The following is a 22814-nucleotide window of genomic DNA, read 5'->3' on the forward strand; positions in this document are numbered from 1 at the left end:
TCAAATAATGCTATCAAAATTCTAAAAGTTACTTTTGATTTTTGCAAAACCTATCTCTTCGCAATTTACGCAATATTAAAAACATCACACTAATTTCAGAATTTAAAGCACCATATATGTACACTAAAAACTTGGTATAATGATTTTTGTTCTCGATGAATAATGTGACATTTAACTATGATGTCATCAAAAAATCTTTAAATGGAAATGATTGCGATGAAACCTTTTATTGGAGAAGTCATCAACCTAACACAAACGTAAACAATATACAGGAGGTGGATCAATGTACAGGAGGTGGATCAATGTACAGGAGGTGGATCACAATAGTACAAAAAATAATAAGAAACAATATATGAATGAAAAAGAAACAATATATTAATGAATGCTAAAAGTCAGGAAACAAAACAAAAATACTCGTTCATACAAGGGATGCTCAAGCTTATGTTTTCTGTGTAGTTAATGTTTGTTTGTTTGTCCACTATTGTTCATCTAGTCGTCTGTTGTTTTTTATGCCCTGTCGTAGCGGAGGGGGCATTAAGTTTTACCCTTGTCAGTCTGTACGTACCTATGTACGTACGTCTGTACGTCCCAAAATTGGTTTCCGTTCTCCAACTTGAGTTTGCCTCAACCAAATGTTATGAAAATTATACACAATGCTTATTACCACAAATCACAGATCAAATTTGAATTTTGGTGGCGTCTCTTTAACTGTTCTAGAGTTATGCCCCTTTATAAATGGAAAAATGACAAAATTTTTAGATTCCGTTCTCTAACTTAAGTTTGCCTCAACCAAATGTTATGAAACTTATGCACAATGCTTTTTACCACAAAATACAGATCAAGTTGAATTTTGGTGGCATCACTTTTATTATTTTCGAGTTATGCCCCTTTAAAAATCGAAAAATTGCAAAATTTTTAGTTTCCGTTCTGTGACTTTAGTTTGTCCCAACCAAACATTATGAGACCTATACAGAATATTTATTACCACAAAACTCAGATCAAGTACAAATTTGGGTAGCGTCACTTATATCGTTCTTGAGTTATGTTCCTTTATAATGTTGTATGCAAGCGGGGGGATCATTTGTGTCCATGGGGACACATTCTCCATTTATTTCTTTTTGCCATAGTATTAATTTGGTTTTTCTTTGACTTATAGTTTTTCATTTGATATCTTTTATCTTTTTTCTTCATCAGAATAAAAGTAACACTGTATTGATTTTATGTCATTGTTAAAATATTCATACAAATTCTAATCAAAATTGAAATAATAAATTGACTTATATTATGAATTTTATGTAGGGCTAGGTTCCTTTTTTTATGCTAGAGTTGTCTCCCATTTGTTTTTTTTGGAACATAAATCATTTAATCAGATGTCATTGTAACAAGTTAAAGCGACTGTGGAAAAAAAACAGGCAAACGATTTGCTTCATGTTTTAACTGATCAGTGAAGGAATAAATAGAAAGTAAATAAACTGATGGAATCATAAGGAAATTATCTTCATACATCTTATTGGTGCAAGCATAATGTCATTATGATTAAAAAAGCTTTGAGAAGAAATAAACACCTGTATTCTGTTTATTTTCTTATTATATCTTTTTTTTTAGGGGGGGAGGGAGGGGGGAATATAGTTTTGGAAAAAGTTATTCTGAAAAAGCTTAGATGGGAAGATTTTTTTCTGTGATTTCAGAATTCAGGGGTCCTATAATATGATTTACTTGATGGGAATAGAGGCTCTCAGTATTATTAACGTCATATGAAACTTCAAATTTAAAAAAAAAGTTGAATATGTGTACATGAACTTTCTGGTAAAGGAAAACCCTTATCAAATTTTTCATAAATGTACTACTATTGAATTATTGTCTTCCCAAACACTGATTCTCCAATATTTTCCTGTATACATTGACCTTAACTACCAGACTTCTCGTTAGAACTTCGGCCAGTGCAAGTGCAAAGGAAGATGTCACAATTCGGGAAATTTCGGCAAAAAACTCAAAAGTTATTTAGCATGCGATCAACAGTCCTTGAATGAAATATCATTTCAGTATTTGTCAATAATACATTATAGATTCGTAATAAATGTAAAAACGTGCATACAGGGCTCAGTAGAGCATATATGCATGCGTTGGTTCAATAATTAAAATAACATTATAATAACTAGAAACTCCTTTTATATGACTTGAATGTCTCTCTTGGATAAACAGTCCCTTTTAATCTTCCTTAGACGTACCCCTTAAAACTGTGCATTTTCACATTGTTAATCATATTAATTAATGAAGTATGTAGAAAATATATAACAAGATTAATTAATGTCACAATATAAGTGATTGTTTACTCTCTTCTTAAATCATACCTGTATTGGTAGTTAAATTTTTTTCCTTAATGTTAGATTTTATACAACCATTAAAAAATTGCCTTTAATTGTAAATAGATTTTCTATTTAGCTAAATCAATCAATTGATCACATTGAAATTTCTTGTCATAAAGAAGTTACAGTTATAATTCCCCCAGGGCGATATTCTAAGTTATTACCTTGTTGTGTAATATTACAAGACTATAACACAATAATGAGATTCTTGTGTCATCTTGTTCTTAAAAACAAGTTTACAACATTTTAAAATTCTTTTTATACTGAGGAATTTATACATACTATGGGAGTTTTGATATACGTTTCTGCAGCCTAATTAAACAGGTAACTTACATCTTTTTTGTTCTTAAGAAAAAGAAATTAAAACTTTTTTATTTGGATTTTTTTTTAAAGTTTTATTTATTGTTGTCTCCCCTTAATTTACTTATACAATGAGACATACCATTAAGTCAATGAAATCTACATAGATATAAGAAGATGTAGTATGACAGTGCCAATAAGACAACTCTCCATCCAAGTCAAAATTTATAAAAGTAAACCAATGCTTATTTGAGAAATAGAGCATACCTCATCTCCCTATTTTATACAGTTCTTTAATCAATTTTCAAAGAGTGAGTGATTGTCTTTGTGTTGTAACATGCAATGTCGGCATGTTGGTATCACATGCAGTGAGGTTGTTGCTTTGATGACATACTATTCAGCAGTCTTCGCAATAAACTTCAGTATCCACAAATGTTTTAGAGATGGCAAAACTTTGTATTTGCCTACAATAGAAATATTTACAGGCATGAAAGTAATTTTATAAGCCTGGTGTCGGTTTCACCCAAAAAAAAACTTACGACTAAGATACCTACAATCAATCTTAGTCATAAGTTTTTTTGTGAAACTGACTCCTAGTCTTTTAGGTCTGTGGCTAAGTGTGTAGACTGCCATTTAATTGCTAAAAACTTACAAATTAGTATCAAATGCCAAACACTTACTGTGTAATTGCTTCAAGGTAAAACAAATTTTGGCAATGTTAAGTTATATCAATCATGGACAAGGTTATACTATAATGAAAAATTAAAGAACAAACCCATGTTAGACATAACAGTATCTAATGTCTGCCATGCCTAATAATTTCAATTTTAGCTATAGATATAAAGACAAAAACTCGAATTATTTCAATTTTAGCTATAGATATAAAGACAAAAACTCAAATTATTTCAATTTTAGCTATAGATATATAGACAAAAACTCGAATTATTTCAATTTTAGCTATAGATATAAAGACAAAAACTTTTAACAAAATATTTACACGTCTTTTCTTGATACAACTGAACCTGGATTGAGAATACAATTTTTTGGGTGAATTAAATGGGTAAAGGTACACCATACATTGTCTATAGGTTTGTATGCAGCCTTTTGTAAAAATATGAAATCAAATATTCGAGAAAAATACATTTTTCCTCAGTCCACGAAAAATTGATTTCCACGAAAAATTGGTTTCCATGAAAAATAAATGAATCCACAGCAAGTTAAATCTTTATCCTTGTTTTCTATTCAGACACCAATTTTGAATAGTTAGGATGATCACCTTTCTTTTTATTTGTCCTAAATCTAGTTCAATTTTCTGTTAATTCACGACTTTGCTGTGCTTAAAAAGATGGGTCATTGACCATATTGTTCCATATATTTTTTTTTAATTTTGGGTTCATTCAAAATATGAGATGCTTCATGTCAGACTGTGATACACTAATAAAGATGGTAGATTTCAGTTGTGGTTTTTTAAAATGTTGCACGATTTTTATACAGCTTTTGAAGATGACATTACAAAGTTACCAGATAAATGTTTGAAAACACAATAGAAAAGGGTAGAATACATCATAAATGTATGTCGTTTTAAATGATTTAAATAGCAGGTTGCAGTATAAAGATTATATCACTAATTGAAAATGCAGAAATTTGATTTTGCAGAAATGGATGTCCATTGAAATGTGATATTTTTTATTTGGTTTAAAATGACATCGTAAAAGGCATATATTTTTGGTGTAATGTTTTACTCCACATTAATATCGCTTTTATTGAACGAGAAAATGCACAGTTGCTGAATTTAATCCTTATTTTATGTAACACGTTCTCATCTAAAATTAGAAATTCTCATATGCCACTTAACTGATTTTTGTGTGAAAAAGCTACTTCTTTTGGGGTGATTGATATATTTCGCGTTAAAAAGTCACTGTATAGCATTATTAATATTTGTCTGTCATTTTTTTGCAAGATTTGTGGTCTTTTTTTGTAAATGCGAATCCAAAACTTCATCATTTTATCATAAACCTTTTTCATAGGATGCTAGAATGAACTATTTCAACACCCAGGAAATAGTTGAAGCAAATAAACCTTAAAAAATTACTCATTCTGCATTTTTGTTATACTTTTATGCCATTTTTGAAATATATACATAACATAGCATTTGCCCATCTTTATTTCAGATGTTTCAATGAAAAGTATGCTAAATTCAGTCTTTTTTCTCTTACTTGTATTTGTCAGGTCTGTATGCCTGCATACCGACCTGGTGTATGCTAAACCCTCACTCAATGTGTATACTAGAATTTGTCAGGTCGGTATGCTAGCATACCGACCTGGTGTATGCTAAACTCTCACTCTATTCATATACTAGTATTTGTCAGGTCTGTATGCCTGCATACTGACCTGGTGTATGCCAAACCCTGAATCTATGTGTATACTAGAATTTGTCAGGTCGGTATGCCAGCATACCGACCTGGTGTATGCTCAACTCTCACTCTATTCATATACTAGTTTTTGTCAGGTCTGTATGCCTGCATACTGACCTGGTGTATGCTTAACTCTTACTCTATGTGTACAAATGTATACTAGAATTTGTCAGGTCTGTATGCCAGCATACTGACTTGGTGTGTGCCAAACTCTCACTGTATGCGTATACTAGTATTTGTCAAGTCTGTATGCCTGCATACCGACCTGGCGTATGCTAAACTCTCACTTTCTGCGTATATTAGTATTTGTCAGGTCTGTATGCCTGCATATAGACTCAAATTATTATTTATTTTGGCATTTTTCTGCCAGATACTTGTATGCCTGCATGGATTCTAAAATTTTATTCTGGATTCATGTTTGTATTGGCAAGTCTGTCTGCCTGAATGCTAAGCATTTACTGTGTAGTAACATTTCTTATTTACTTATGTTTGCATAACCAACCCCCCCATAGAAAATAAGGAGATGTGTATGATTTTGAAAGAGACATACAAATGTATCTCCATCAAACATGTCAAAGGCCGAATTACATCGATGTAAGGAATTACTTATGTATAGCCTTCAACTTCGTTTGAATTTGAAAGAAAGCTCTCAATTCTTAACTGCAACACTCAGGGGTTTATTCCTGTATATCAACCCGCTTTTCAATAAACTCTTGTAAAAAAATGGAATTCATAGGTTTGATTGTCGGCATACCGACCTATAGTCCTATACACATTGGAACATAAAAGTTTGCATATTTGTTTGACATTTTCAGTTCACGGTATTCTTGCATACAACACTGGTGTACGGTGAACACTTATTTTTTTTTTACTTGGATATATACAAGATTTGATTGCCTGTATACCCACCTATGTTCTATTAAATTATAGTTTTACATACATTTTAGTATTGTCAAACCAAGCTGGTGTTCATTGAGCTAGTGTATTTGTGTAGGGTTTGCCTCCAGTCTAAAATTTCTGCATATTTTGTGGCACTTATTGGATATTTAGCAAGCTGAATGGTTTGCATTCTAACCAGCTGTATGTTGTACATGTATTCATATTTTAAATTGTAAAACTATTATTTTTCATCATGCTCTAAGTTAGTAACTTCAAGCATTGTGTCAAGAGGGGCGAAAGATACCAGAGGAACAGTCAAACTCATAAATCGAAAATAAACTGACAACACCATGGCAAGAAAAAGACAAACAGACAAATATTAATAGTACACAAGAAACAACATAGAAAACTAAAGTCTGAGCAACACTAACCCAACCAAAAACTGGGGGTGATCTCAGGTGCTCCGGAAGGGTAAGCAGATCCTACTCCACATGTGGCACCCGTCGTGTTGCTCATGTTATTACAAACCCGGTAAATAGTCTAATTCGGTTAGTCACATTCATGAAAAGGGAAGGGGATTGTAGTTACGACGTAAGAAACATATCCGATATCATCTGTGAAACGGTTATTCCATAACGGTCAACCAACTCGTGATGGCGTCCGTATAATTTACGAAGGGATGATTTCAACTTCACCATTTGGAACTCTTGGTTAGAAATTGATGGAGAGAAAATGAAACTGTCTTAAAATCTGATATAGTTGGCAATATGCATACTAAATAGACAGTGATACAACAAAGTGTTTAAGTCATTGTGTTTGCATCTCTGCCTGTCAACATGGTGTATGCCAAAGTTCTTGTTTTTTTTTTAATGCTTTTAGGGGGATGTCTGTATACAATTTGCTTTACAAAGATGTATGCCAAACATGCATACATTTATTTTAATTATCGGTAATGTAAACAATTTGCAATGATCTGTCTTCACTGCATATCATAAGTCGATATCTAACTGGATTAGCTAATAGATATGGAAATTAGTGAATTTATAGCATTATACTATGGTAAAAATTGTTTATAATGGCATATTATACACTGGAGTTGTAAAAATAAATCCTTCAATCAGGAAAGCCAAAGAATTGATGCTTTTTCTACATGTTCTAGGTGTCGTCCTTTTCTAGTGAAGCCATTTTTACTTTATTAGCAGGAACAGCAAAAGGTCAGGTGTTGTTCATTGATGTCGTAGTTTTCTAGGAAGGCATTGGTTTAACCTATCCAGTCACTAAGAAGTGTTACAATTCAATTCATAAGCAACACATAAATAGTTACATGAAAGGTATAGCCACTGTTTGAAAAATGCTGAAACGAGAAATGGAAACTACATATTATATACATATATATATATGTGTGAATATTATACACTTCACAACTTTAACATTATCACAATTACTGATTTTAGAATGTATATGAACTAAGGGTTCTTAGTGGTTGAATTGAAGTCGTTCCCTTGAAGTTGAAAGTATTTTTGTCGCCATGCATCTGATTGAAGATCAATGAAATATGTCATTTCCTTATTAACATTCATTTTTCCAATTGAACACTCTTGAAATGTGCTGTTCTGATCCTTTCGCAATAAATGTATGTTTAATTTGTTTGAATTACTTCTTTTTTTGTTTTTTATTGCTCACTATATTTTAAAATTTTCTGTCTGTCTTTCGATTTTGTTGATAGCTTTTCATATTACCCTGTTACAGTAACAGCTTCTTACATACACACATCACAAAATGCTGCAGTGATCATGTGACAAATGTACTGTACAGTTTTCCAAAACAAGGACACATCATACAACCTCCTTGTAAAAAAAAGGAGATGTGGGATGATTGCAAATGAGACAACTGTACACCAAAGTCCAAAATGAAGTGGATGTAAGCAAGTATAGGCAACTGTACGGATTTCAACAATGAGAAAAACCAATACTGTATAGTCAGATGATAAAAGGACCCAACATGAAAAATAAGAAACAATAATTTATAGCAAAACAATTTACGAAAAAGAAATACGACATACATGAACCAATGACAACTTCAACTACAGGCTCCTGACTTGGGACAGGCACATAAAGACTAGTGTGGCCGGTTTTAACATGTGAGCGCTCACCCCCCCCCCCCCCCCCCCCCCCCTTATTACCTTGGACTTTTGTTTCCCTAAAAGTTGTTAGAATAAGAACTGAAGGGCATTGGCCATGCATTTTGAAAATCTGGATAGTGGGTGGTAGTCCAAATACTTATGACGTCTTGCAAGGCTATTTTTTTTTGGGGGGGGGGGGGGGGGGGGGGTAGCTTGATAGTAAAACAGCAGTAAATTTCGCCACATGATGTCTAGCATGAAATTGATTGAAGTGAACAAACCTCTTGAGAAAACAAACTTAGCGTAATCAATAATCTTGTATTATAGTTTTCAAGCCGGATTAAATCAGTCAGTCACTTCTAAAAAAAGAGGGTGTTCTATGGAATTCGTGGAAAATGTACAAAAACAGCTAGGTTTACTTACCGTAAATGTATCTGACATTCTGTTTTGCTTCTGGTATATTAAAATTTAGATAATAGAGCGTATTTTTCAATGAATTGTCCATTTTCTTCTCCGTGACGGGAACTCCTTCATTGATCATTCACATTGTTTACATTTGTAAATGACGTCATATAGGAGTGCGTGACATAAGGTGTTATTAGGTCATTCAACGCAGATAAATAGTCCATTTGTTCTTTGACTTTTTATCATTTACCAATACAAAGTATAAAAAAAACATTTTGTTTTGTAATCAATTGCTATTATTTTAATTAAGTGTACTGGTAAAAAGTAACTCGCGTAAGTCAAGTGCTATCCGTCTATAATTCCCTCCGCCTTACGTCAGAAGGTCCCTGACGTCATTTAAAATTTTGTCAACAACTTGGAACCTTGTACAAATTATGATCGCCTCATTTTTCCGTAATTTTAATTTGCAAACAAACAGATAACTGTCATGTCAATAAAGTGATCATAGTCGTGGAACTTGAGAATCGGTTTTCATTTTTAGATTTACAACAGTAAACGCTTTACCGGTTTGCCCTGCAAATTAACGCTTTTCTGTTTACCTATCGGGGGAAAATATGGAGGTCAGTGGTAGGCTTTTAGTTTAAAAAAAAAATCGAAATCAGCGTTAAAACACAACTACTGAAGTAAAGGATTTTTTGGAAACACCCAGGTTCGTATGCTAGCATACAGACCTGCGAAATACAACATTTGATTCAATATTTGCCGTTCTGCATACACCAGGTTCGTATGCAGGCATACAGACCTGAGAAATACAATGTATAAATCAAATGTAGACTTTAGCATACACCAGGTTCGTATGCTGGCATACAGGCCTGAGAAATGCAAGTTAATTTATTACAATTCAGTTCAGCATACACCAGGTGTTCAATATGTCAGATTCACGATTTTCAAGTGCTTGATAAAAAGAAAAACGTGTTTTTCTTTTATTTTTCTCGTTTTTGCACAAGTTTGTCTTATGAGCGATAATTCGACCTATTTGAGTACGAATTATGGCAAATGACCGTTAATGAGAATTTCTAATTTTAGATGAGAACGTGTTATGTCAATAATTTCTTTGAATTTTTTTTTGCTAAATTTTTAATGGTACTTAAGTCAATTCATTTCACTTAAACGCATTGACATCATTATTTAACAGTTTTTAAGTAAGAAGCTTGTAAACTTTTAAAGGAATGTGACCAGTTGTTGTTTACTTGTCACTGGAATTGACCAGTTGTTGTTTACTTGTCACTGGAATTGACCAGTTGTTGTTTACTTGTCACTGGAATTGACCAGTTGTTGTAAACTTGTCACTGGAAATGACCAGTTGTTGTAAACTTGTCACTGGCATTGACCAGTTGTATGTAAAGTTGTATCTGGAATTTACCAGTTGTTGTGAAATTGTAACTGGAATTAACCAGTTGTTGTAAACTTGTAACTGAAATTAACTAGTTGCAAGAATATTGGTGAACTTATGATCAGTGTTTTTTTTTGTAACAGAAACAAGTGTCCCATAAATAAGGAAAAAGAGAGAAAAATAAGAACAAATACATTTTCAGACAATGGTTTTTAACTTTTAAATTGCTTGTTAGTCCCCTATTGACGAGGTCAAAGGGGACTTTAGATTTGCACTCTGTCTGTCTGTCTGTCTGTCCGTCTGTCCGGCAAATCAGTTTTCCACACTTTTTCTTCATGCTTGAAGATATTGATTTAATATTTGGTAGATTGTTTTATCATGACAAGTTACAGTTCAGGTTTCGAATTATGTTCCGGTCTGATGATTTTGTGCAGAGTTATGGTCCTTGGACTTAGAAAATTTACTCAAATAATCAGTTTCCCCATTTTTTTTCATCATGCTTGAAGATATAGACAAGTTAGCATTTTGTTCCAGTACAATGAATTTTTAACCGGAAGGGGACTATGTATTCCGATGCAATACTCTCAGAATGCTTGTTAGTCCCCTACCGACGAAGTCGAAGGGAACTTTAGGTTTGCACTCCTTCTGTCTGTCCATCCATCAGTCCTGCAAATCAGTTTTCCACACTTTTTATGCTCCTGCCGTAGTGGAGGGGACATTGAGTTTTACCCTTGTCAGTACGTCCTAAGGTTGGTTTCCTTTCTCTAACTTTAGTTTGCCTAAACCAAATGTTATGAAACATATACACAATGCTTATTACCATAAAATACCGATCAAGTTTGGACTTAGAAAATTCACTCAAATAATCAGTTTTCCACTTTTTTTCGTCATGCTTGTTGTGTTAAATTTTCCTTATAAACATTATTGACTACAAGTTCTAAAATTTCTTCTTACGTAATTTTTTTTTTTTAAGTCTTAAAGTCTTAAAGTAGAAAGTGAAGAATTTTTACAATTTATGGGTTTATGGTTTGCACAACACAATAATATTGTTACTGTTGTTACAGTTCAGTGAAACTACAGTGTTTAAGGTGTAATGTGTGATTTAAAATCCGAAACAACATGTTATATTTTCAAAAGTAAATAACTTTTTACGGGTTATTTACATTTGAATAGTGTTTATTGTGTGTCACACACCTTTGTTTATCCTGATGTAACATTTAAATTTACATATATTTTTGCTTCACTGAAGTGAATCTTCATTAAATGATAATGATTTTTTACTATCTTTGACGTGATGGGAACTATTGATGTTTTACGAATGGGACCATTTGGCAGTAGTTCATACACTTGCAGTTTTCAGGACTTATTCATAGGACAGTCTTGGGTATATTCTCAACTTAGCAATGACTTATTAATGTTCTTTTCTTTATTGCACCTTTTTTGTCTGTTTCACCAATATTAAGTTTAAATTTGTTGTTTAAGTTCTAATCTGATAGATTTTGTACATGATTTTAAAATTTGAATTTTATTTATCAGAAATAAGGAAACACATGAGACAATTCAATGTGGGAATCTACATATAAGGCAATTCAATGTGGGAAATGTTTTAAGGCTTTTCTCACACGGAGATTCTAGAAACTGGAGAATTTAAGAGTTGCTTCATATGGAATATGTGGAATGAAAACTACAAGATCATCAAACACCATATTTTGACCTTTAGATTTGTTTTCTTTTTTCTTTTTGGGGAGGATTTGTATTGTTGGCTGCTGTCATTCATTGGCATTTTTCTCTATCACATTTAATCATATGTTGAATACTAGGAATCACTCAAAGTGTTTTTTTTTTCTTTACAGGAAAGTACTAGTCAAGATCATGATCTCTCAACACGACAACGCCACCAATCTGCTCCTGAAGAACCACAGTCCACTACATCAACGCCATCTACCTCAAAGTCAAGTACACCTGTATTGCCTCATCTTCCACAGCGACAACGTCACGCTTCAGTAGAACAGTCAACATTTAACCGGCCATCGTCTGTTGGCTTAGAAACAGTCAAAAGACCAACCGATACCTCGAATTTTATTGTTGATAAAAATTTGGACAATTTCTTGAATTCACTATGGGAGAAGGGAAACGAGACAAATCAAATACAACCTCAGAAGAAACGAAAATTATCATCTTCAGAAGTGGATAGTACAGGAGATCAAGATCAGTCTAATCTTCCAAACAAGGAAGGCACAAAACTAATGAAAGAAAATGCTTTGTTAGCAAAATTGTTGTCAACAAAAGCTAATAAAGAAAAAATTGTTAATACAGGCATATCTGGGAACTCTAACCCATCAGCAACACCACAGAGCAGACTGACAAAAGATGTATCACAGAAACTTCTGAGTGTTAAACCAAGTTTACCATTACTTTCTAAAACACTATCCGATTCTAAAGTAGACTCAGGATCATCCAATACCAGTACAGATTCGTTCTCCGTTGGAAGTAAAGAAATGGGACAACTAAAAAACCTTAATCAAACATCAAGTCAGAACAAAATGAATGACATGTTAAACAGTTATAATTCCTCGTCCAATAATATCGGACAAGACGATAACAGTCAAGACACGTATGATAGTTTACAACGAATGTTGTTCGATAGTCAGTCTGACAATGTTATGGAATTCTCCGAAGTTTCAGAATCTTCTGATCCCCTGCTTAATGAAATTTTACAACAAGCTGAAGATCTCAAGCAAGACTTAACTACGCCTAAAACACCATCATCAAGTAGAGGGCCTACCCCTGCAGTCAATAATGGACCGTTACATGAAAATGCTCCGCCAGTGTTAAGTGATTTGGACTTGCTATCCCAGTTTGAGCAGGTCCTAAAAGAGAAAAATGCCTCACTTGACGAAATTGATCAGCTTTTAGGAATAAGTAATCAAGCAATGGGTCAAGCAATGGGTCTTAAATCTGGTGGCCCCAATGATATGATGGCAATAGAGGAAATTCAGAAGGAGCTAATGCGTGATGAGCCTATACACACCAACTCGGGCATGCCCAATCCTATGATTGCACGAGCATTGCAGGCACAGAGCAACATGAATAGACAGAGCTTCATGCAGAGCATGACTGCTATGAATCAGGTTCCTGGGAATGGAAATATGGATATGGGATTCCAACAGATCTCTCCTCCTAATCCTCAACAGGGATTTCAACAACAACAACAACAAAACTTTGGCCTTCCGGGGCCACGCCTTCCTGGGCCTCCAGGTGAGATCTTAGTTAGACAATGAAAAGTATCAGTTTCAGGGATCACACTTTTTTTTTTTAATTCAGAAAGTTAAAATTTTGAATATTGGAATTCATTGGAAAGTCATGAGGTTATTTGTTGCAAATAACTCAAGTCAAGATTTTTTTATTTGAAATGACTTATTATAATTTCATGCAGATTTAGATTATAAATGTTTATTTACATTTAGAGGATTTTTAATGTTTCAATATACTTCATGGTCATTTGTTGTAAAGCCTCATCTTAGAATTATGTAAAGTACATTTTAAGTAACTTTACAAGTTTATAATTATTGTAAAGAACTTATTTCAATGGAGTTAAGTTGCCACTTTCTAATGTTGCTTGTTATATTCTTGATGGGCTGTTTAAAACAGTTTCTGTCTTAATGCTGTCCTATATATATAGAGTGCAGGTTTTAGTTGTTTAAAATATTTTTTCTGCCTTGTAATTACCTTGATTAAGTGGAATTCCATTTTGGTTATTTTTTCGCTATTCCATTCTTTAGTTTTTCAAGCTAAAGTAAAACAATGTTTTATGCTTTTATTTCATATTGAAAATAATATTATATGGCCTAAGACCACACATTTGTTCAAATTAAATGTATTGAAACATAAGTGCAGCAGTCGGCCAAATGACTGACTTAAAGGTTTCAGTAAAATGTTAATTTGCTTTGTTTCTGGGTCCATTGATACTCTAATGTTGATTCCGGGACCAGTAGTTAGAGATTTTCATCATGTTATATTATTCATGGTGGTTTTAAAAACAAAAGAAAACAGAACCAACCATTAAAGCAACTACCAGAAATTTGAAAATTGGAAGTCAAAAAAGCATTGATTCCCTATCTGAGACAGAAACTCCCTTCAGTGCTTTTGCACTTTGATCTTATCATGCATGCAACTTTTACTTGATGATTTGTCTTTCCCTGTGTGTTTTATTTCAATGATGAACGATGAATAAGCATTATAACCATGAAAATTGGTATTCTTACAATTTCCAAATCATTCCTTATTTCTTCAGACTGAATTGATTGAAATTTTTTCCCCCTTAAAACACACATTGCAATTTTGCAAATATCTTAAAAAACATTAAATTTATTTAGAGTTTTTTATAAGTAATTTATTTCTCATAGGGCCTTTAGCAAGTGCCTTGAGTAATGGTATGCAGCAGCGACCCAATTTTCCAAACAGTATGGCCATGCAGGTACGGCAGTCCTTGCTCCAGCAGCAGAAATTGAAAGCCCAGCGGGAAATGGAGAAGAGACGTCAAGCAGCAGAACAAGCCAGAAGACGAGCACTGATGCAGGCTCAATTGTCCAATAATTTTGGCTCGAGGTTTCAACCTGTAAGTTGTTAGAAGTATGGGAAATATAGTCCTACTCTGTTCTAATTTCATGGAGTTTGAATTTCGTAAATTTCTACGGCCAAACCGGTTTGTAAGGGTTTTTTTTCACTCTCTGATTTTGGTCTTCCCTGAAGATCAAATTTACAGGAGAGGATATTAATCTCCATATTATCATAGTTGCAATATTAGTGAAAAATTAGTTTCCCACTTTTCAATACATGTATTTAGTTATGAATTAATGAATTGATTTCTGCAAATAATTTTGATATTTTTCTTTGATTTATTTTCACAATAAAAGCTTTTGCAGTCTGTTTTGAGGTCTATAAATATTCAAAATAGATAATTTAAATATTTATTTTTCAATATGCTGTATCTCTGTCTATAAGGTGTATACAGACTCTTTAGAAACTAATTTCTTAATTTTAGTCAAGTTATGAAATATAAAAATTGATGGTTTCAAATGGTATATGATATTTAAATTCATTCATCATTTGGTACTGAATGGTAATTCCAGAAATATGTTGTGCACTTATAATCTTTATCATATGTTGATATTGAATAAAAAAAATATATGATCAAAAAGGAAAGTTAAAAGAAATGATAAAAAGGCATGCTAAATCTTATAATGATTTTTGATAACCGTATTGCAGAATATGGATGGAAATTCAATGTCAGTACAGCCGTTCCCTGAAAATCTGGCTGAATTAATGAACAGTGGTAACGCCCCAAATGTTACACTACAGGTGAGTAGCAACAGTAGTTACATGGAACTATTTACCTGTTAACCCATTTTCTTACAGCCGTTTTTTAAATTTATTTGATTTGAAAAAAATTAAAAAACAAAAATTATACTTGATAAATTTTGTGCGTTCAGAGCACTTTTCTGGAATTACCAACATCAGAAATGTTCAATCCTAAACATTTGAAAGAAAAGGTTGTATAAATATATAGAAACCAGAGGAGCAATATTATTGATGTCAAAAGATCTTTGAATCAAGTCATTTATCAAGCATGCCTCATACTGAAAATAATCACATGCAAATTTATAATGGAAGAAATGTTTGCCCCTAGATGAAAGGTGAAAAACTATGCCTGTAGATTTAAGGTGAAAAACTTTGCCCGTTAGATGTAAGGTGAAAAACTTTGCCCCTAGATGCAAGGTGAAAAACTTTGCCCATAAATGTAAGGTGAAAAACTTTGCCCTTAGATGTAAGGTAAAAAAACTTTGCCCCTAGATGTAAGGTGAAAAACTTTGCCCCTAGATGAAAGGTGAAAACTTTGCCCCTAAATGTAAGGTGAAAAAACTTTGCCCCTAGATGTAAAGTGAAAAACTTTGCCCCTAGATGTAAAGTGATAACTTTGCCCCTAAATGTAAGGTGAAAAACTTTGCCCCTAGATGTAAAGTGAAAAACTTTGCCCCTAGATGTAAAATGGAAAACTTTGCCCCTAGATGTAAGGTGAAAAACTTTGCCCCTAGATGTAGGGTGAAAAACTTTGCCCCTAGATGTAAGGTGAAAACTTTGCCCCTAAATGTAAGATAAAAAACTTTGCCCCTAGATGTAAAGTGATAACTTTGCCCCTAAATGTAAGGTGAAAAACTTTGCCCCTAGATGTAAAGTGAAAAACTTTGCCCCTAGATGTAAAATGGAAAACTTTGCCCCTAGATGTAAGGTGAAAAACTTTGCCCCTAGATGTAAGGTGAAAAACTTTGCCCCTAGATGTAAGGTGAAAACTTTGCCCCTAAATGTAAGGTAAAAAACTTTGCCCCTAGATGTAAAGTGATAACTTTGCCCCTAAATGTAAGGTGAAAAACTTTGCCCCTAGATGTAAGGTGAAAAACTTTGCCTATAGATGTAAGGTAAAAACTTTGCCCCTCAATGTAAGGTGAAAAACTTTGCCCCTAGATGTAAGGTGAAAACTTTGCCCCTAAATGTAAGGTGAAAAACTTTGCCCCTAGATGTAAGGTGAAAAACTTTGCCCCTAGATGTAAAGTGGAAAACTTTGGCCCTAGATGTAAAGTGAAAAACTTTGCCCCTAGATGTAAGGTGAAAACTGCCCCTAAATGTAAGGTGGAAAACTTTGCCCTTAGAAGTAAAGTGAAAAACTTTGCCCCTAGATGTAAAGTGGAAAACTTTGCCCCTAGATGTAAGGTGAAAACTTTGCCCCTAAATGTAAGGTGAAAACTTTGCCCCTAGATGTAAAGTGAAGAACTTTGCCCCTAGATGAAAAGTGAAAAACTTTGCCCGTAGATGTAAGGTGAAAAACAATCAGTGGTATTTTAGATACATTGGATATCAAGGATTTCATGAGTTTTAGGTGAACCATAAAATTTAAATGTCCAACAAAGTACAAATTTTCCTTAGGCTTGTTTGTATACTTTGGTAAAACCAGGACATCAAACATCATCGGACATTCAATTTTTCCTTAAACAACAAAAATTACTGCCCATGAAAATAAATGAATACACAGTTATCAAAGTTTCATAAGTGATGATGCTTTGTGTTAAGTAATATGGATTTATTGAACTTAAGAATTAACACTTTTTCATGTTTACACATTTACGAAAGAATTATAGTTTATGGACATGTGCAACTTTTCACTATATGTTTCTTATGAAACCACTTTAAAAAAAAAATACCTTGTTATTTCATGGATGATTTTAATCAACAGCAGAATAGTCACAGGTTTATTTGTTTTTAAATGGTCATAGTTTTGTAATGAAGTATTATTTTTTCTCTGGAAATTTGATATGTATTTTACCTAAAATAAAATCATAGGTTTTTTTCTCTTGATATAAATACTTATCTGTCAAGGACAAAATTATAACAAACTTTTTTCTAACAATATAAATACTTATCTATCAAGGACAAAATTATAACAAACTGTTTTCTAACAACACCTGGTTTGTTAAATTCCAACCTGAAACGCCTACAAAATATTTAAAAAAAAAAATATGTTATTATATGAAATATGAAGCAGAAATTCTCTGTAGGTGTTCTTTTTGACATGTTGTTATTGAATTTGTATCTGCAGTGTGTGAAATCTCAGGGATTAAGGTGAAAAGTTGTCAATTTTTCTGACATTCATTCCTACTCACAGACTGCAATAATAACTTGCTGTCATAGCAACATGAAAAATTATAGAATAACTAATCCAAGAATTCAAATATAGAAAAATATGCAGCTCTTGACCAAACAACACTTTTGAGTCAGGAATGCTAGGCCCATAGAGTTGATTATCAGTTTTGTTCGGTCATGAGTTGGAATACATAAGATATTTGAGTTCTAGGATTAGTTAATTCTTTTTATTACATTGAATTTTTAATTAAAGTAAATTAGAAACTGCAAGGTACTATACCTTTATTTATCTGTTTCCTTTTACTGAGAAATCATTGCAACCAATGTAATAAAAGTTAAGAATCAAAATGAAATGTTATGTCAGAGGAAACAATGAATTAAATAGTAAAAGGCCAACCACAGAAGGAGTCCATTATTATAATTGACCTTAAAGTTTTGTTTTCATAAAAGCTGACAAGCCTTTGTAAAAACATAGAAACAGGTGGTGATGATCAATTTCAACCTAAACAAACACATTAGAATAGAATTTTTTAGTACTTTAACTTTGTCATCTATCTGGTCCTTATTATGCCCGGAGGCACATAGGGCAAGGACTAGATCTTTCCACTCATCTCTGTTCTGTGCTTTCTTTTCTATTTCGCCCCAGCTGATTTAACTTTGTACTTACACATTTTTGTCATAACTGTTTCTGAAACAATGCTTCTAGAGGTAGACACTAAACAATGATGTCTCTTTTTGCAGAGAAACCAAAGTATACCAGGTCCAATGTCGCCAAGATTCAATCCCAATGTGATGCCCCAAAACCAAGGGATGAATCCCCAAATGATCGGACAATCCACTCCAAACTCCCAAATGTCGCCTCATTTTAACCAGCAGTCACAGTGGAATATCCGTCAACAGGGATTACAGAGTCCCATGGGAATGTCACAGGTCGATCAAATGGTACGATATTTTTTAATTATTACTTATTGTAAAAGATGTATCGTTATGCCTTGAATATTTTCAGTATAAATTACAATATTTCATGAAAAATCATATAGAAACTGTTGTATGTAGTGGAAAGAAAAATATTTTCTCTATGTGGACTACTTTCATGTTTACATCATTTGCTGAAGTGGGCCTATTCTTTAAAAATGAGAGGAAAAAAGAAAAACTGATGCTATTTTCTTTTTAAAGAAGTCATTTTATGTGTTTCCTGAGAGAAAAAAAAAGCATTTCAAAAATATGAGACATATGAAATCATATTTTTGTTTGTACCATAAGAACCCTTCTTTGCACCTATATATTTTTTAATCATCATGAAATAGACAAAGCTTTACTTATTTACATAATCTACAAAATGTCTGCTTTATATTACTGCTATCTCTTCTTATAAGATAAATGGATCGTCTTGGATAACCTTACATCCACATCATTTGAACTCTGGTGGATGGATGTTTCGAATGCAAAAACACCACGACTCCTTATTTTTTTATAAGTTACATAGCAGTAAATAGAATGTTTTTGTCAATTGCAGACTACACAGATGAACATGCAGAGACATCGGTCATTATCAGGAGGGACTAGCAACCCATCACGGTTCCAGTTCCCTGAGGGACAGTTTAACAGTAATAATAGTAGCCAGATGGGGATGCTGCAACAGCAATCTTTATACTCTGGTAGAATGATGAGACAGATGAGCATGCCAGGTAGGGGAGACAATTCTAGTAAATTCAAATCTTAACTAGTATTTTATTTAAGACTCATAACATTATTGCTTGAAATAAAATAAGGAGATTTTGTTCAACTCTAATTTAATAGTGTCCAGGAATACCATATTAAAAACAGGTGTCAGCTTTAGTCAATGAGACAGCAACCAAACATCACAAGTTCGTTAAAAGTATACGTCTTAAGGTCATCACTCAATGAGACAGCAAGGTGACCAAATGAAGACATTCAGAGGTCAACAATCAATGAATCAGCAACCCAATGCACAAGTTTGCTAAAAGTAAGACATTTAACAGTCATCAACAATTGACAAACCCTATAGCAAGCTAAATTCTGTACAAGCTGTGAAGTAAACCAATAGAGAGGACCATAGCACTGTGACAAAATTCTTAAGTAAACAAAAAACTGAGACAAACAGCAACACCCACTGACTAATATTAAACAGTTAGATTTTTATGTAATTAGCCTTTAAGATTAAAAAGAAATTTCGGTTTATCACTTTTGCTAATAAGTTTTAAGTGTATTCGGCAGATTAATATTATTGTGCATGTATCTAAAGAAATAAGTTCTTATAGCATGAAGAGGGATATTTTTTTAGGGAGAAAGTAGAAAGTTTTACCTTATATCTGATTCTCTGAATTTTTCTTTATTTTGTCCATATAAATTTGACAAGATCACACATTATTGTTTTTTTTCAGGTCGTGGCTCTCCGAGAACATCGCAGAGTCCATTTGGAAATAGTCCAGACCCTATGTTAATGTCTCCTAACTCCATATCGCCTAACAACTCCTTACGACAGTCAACGAGTCAGATCAGTCCATCTTATAACCAAACATCTGGCGTGATGTGTGTGCCATCGTCATCGGGAGGGATGGGAGTCCCATCGTCATTATCACCAGTGCAGAATATGAATCAAGGAATTAATTCAGTAGCTTCATCAAATAATGGATTCGGTGATTATGAGATGCAGCTTGATATAGAAAAGTTAGTGAATTTTTACCCACATTTTTTACATCATTTGTTTTATTCACAATTTTCTAAAAATGAAGGAGGATCTTTTAGGGGAAAATAAATAAATAAATTTAACTTTAGTTTATTTTAATAGACAACAAGGGCCTTTGAAAAAAATCTGTTGATTTTATTACGAAGTTAATTATATGGCTATAGCACATTTTAAAGTTTTGATTAAAAGACTGCATAATTTGTTTTTTTTTTTAATTTTTCAGAAAAGCATAATTAGAAATAAAAAGATGTGGTATGAGTGCCAATGAGACAACTCTCCATCCAAGTCACAATGTGTAAAAAGTAAAAAATTATAGGTTAAAGTACGGCCTTCAACACGGAGCTTTGGAATTTTTTTAATAGACTAACTGCTTGTTAATGAAACTCATACAGGTGGAAAGATATTTGAAGGGCCATGACTACTGGGGAATAAGGTTGCACATGAAGACTGATTAATTAATCAAATTAACTTCACAATTATCTCTAGTAGAACTGGTTTTTGTAAACCTAGAGAGTGAAATATTTTCTATATATTTTTTTTTTGAGAAGATGAGTTTTGATTTATAAAAAAGTCAATAGATTGGGTGTTGAGAAAGGAGTTTTTAAAGATAATTTTGGTAAAGTTTTTCATAGATTTTACTTACATTCAATCATATGTTTACCTATATCAGTCATATTTTAATAAATATTACTGTAATTTGTAAGTGAAATATTTTTTCTATATTTCCCTTTCAGTAAAATGAGCATGAACAAATCAGACTTCGTCAAGCAGGAGTTACGGAATATATGTACCGCACGATCGGAAAAACAAATGCAGCAGATAAATCAACATCATACATCACAGTCCCTCTCCTTACAATCACCCCAGCAACAACCTTTAACCTCACCTCATTCTCAACAGAACCTAACCTCACCACATCCTCAGCAACAACCAATGACATCACCCCAGTTACCACCATATTCCCAACACCAACAACAACAACATCAACAGCAGCAGCAGCAACAGTCGGTGACGTTAGATTATGATTCAGAAATACCACTTGATATTTTAGACCAAAGTAAGTTATATAAAAATAATCTTTTTTGCTTCACTTCATGATGTGAAGGCATTTTCTCATTCCATATTTAAGCCATCTTGAAATTATTATTTAACAAATATTGGCTCTGATTGGTTGCTTTATGATACGGCTTAGGTTCTATTGGCTAGAATGATATATAAAATTGGGAACCCAACTGGAGAGGATAAATAATACAGAAGATATAGAATAAAATTACAGTATTGGTATTTTAAGACCTGATCAACAATTATTGCTTCATGTTGGTGTAATTTATGATACTATTGCAAAGTAAACATTTTTGTTGTTGCACACATGTAATCAGATGTAATGACACTAATCAACCTGAGATTGAATGATTAACAGATTAACGAACATCAGAGGTGTTAATTGGGCCATAAACATGTCACTTAAAGAAAACAGTTACATAAAAACATGCTTCAAATGTACTTTTGACTTGTAGAACTAATTCTTATGAAATAAAAAAAAGCAAGCCCTATGCAATTTTTTTTCTTCGTATAATTTATATGAGGAGATAAAATGAACACTTCATCGCATATCATCAACGGCAGTCTGACTCTCATCGATCAAAACTAATTTTGCATAAGAATTTTAAAAAGTTTAAAGTCGGACAGCTAAGGTCTTTAAAAGATTAAATGGGTAAAATCCTATCTGAAGTTGTATACTATAAGTTATATGGTTCGCTACTGACCCCCTACGGATCCATAGAGGGTAAGTAAAATCCATAGGGGGTGAGGCCCAAGGCCGAATCTCCTATGGATTTTATTCACCCTCTATGGTCCGTAGGGGGTCAGTAGTGAACCGTATAACGAATTTATCGCACGCGGGACTTTTTCTGCTGCGTTTTGTAGAAAAATAAACAATGAAACACAACAACATTAATAGATGACGTCACCATTAACAGTAGACGTGACGTCATGAACCCCTATGAAATTTACTAACCCCCTACGGATCTATAGGGGGTCAACCACGTGACGGCATTAAACCAATCACAACGTGATAATTTACCCGCGGTGCGATAATATGTATAATTCATAGTACGTTTGCTGATATTTGATGTACTCTCTACATGATATGCCTGTATCGATGTAGTCAAACCTACATGATCCTACATGGGGATCTTTCCATGTCTTGATTTGGACAACAGTTGTTATACTCCGTTGGACACTTAAATTCGTGGATAAAGTCATCCACGAAAACCACTAAACAGGTACCCCACAAATAAAAGTACTTTCACAGTAGTCAGAAACTATTCACAGTAGTCAGAAACTATTTACAGTAGTCAGAAACTAGATAAGCTCAAATAAAATTTCTGGCAAATATTTTTTGACTTTGAAATTATGAAATTTTATCTCTGCGAAAAATAAACCATATTATAGTTATCAGACATTGAATCAAATTAAATTTTCGCTCTTCAATATTTGCTGCATTTTGCCCTTGCTTAAATTTAATCTC

At 33.2% G+C, this 22814-nt stretch overlaps 1 protein-coding gene across 5 annotated transcripts in view; it reads left to right on the forward strand.

The window, feature by feature from the left end:
• The window catches only part of LOC127723376 (nuclear receptor coactivator 3-like), a 187249-nt gene that overhangs the window by 156633 nt on the left and 7802 nt on the right, over positions 1-22814 (forward strand). For all 5 annotated transcript variants that reach the window (XM_052229953.1, XM_052229955.1, XM_052229956.1 and 2 more), the window contains 7 exons: positions 11733-13137; positions 14286-14497; positions 15148-15240; positions 18316-18516; positions 19091-19262; positions 19980-20265; positions 21019-21341. In XM_052229953.1, coding sequence (XP_052085913.1) covers positions 11733-13137; positions 14286-14497; positions 15148-15240; positions 18316-18516; positions 19091-19262; positions 19980-20265; positions 21019-21341 — 2692 coding nt within the window. The remainder of the gene's footprint in view (positions 1-11732; positions 13138-14285; positions 14498-15147; positions 15241-18315; positions 18517-19090; positions 19263-19979; positions 20266-21018; positions 21342-22814) is intronic.

Source organism: Mytilus californianus, unplaced genomic scaffold (genome assembly GCF_021869535.1).
Source record: "Mytilus californianus isolate M0D057914Y unplaced genomic scaffold, xbMytCali1.0.p SCAF_13, whole genome shotgun sequence".
NCBI lineage: Eukaryota > Metazoa > Mollusca > Bivalvia > Mytilida > Mytilidae > Mytilus > Mytilus californianus.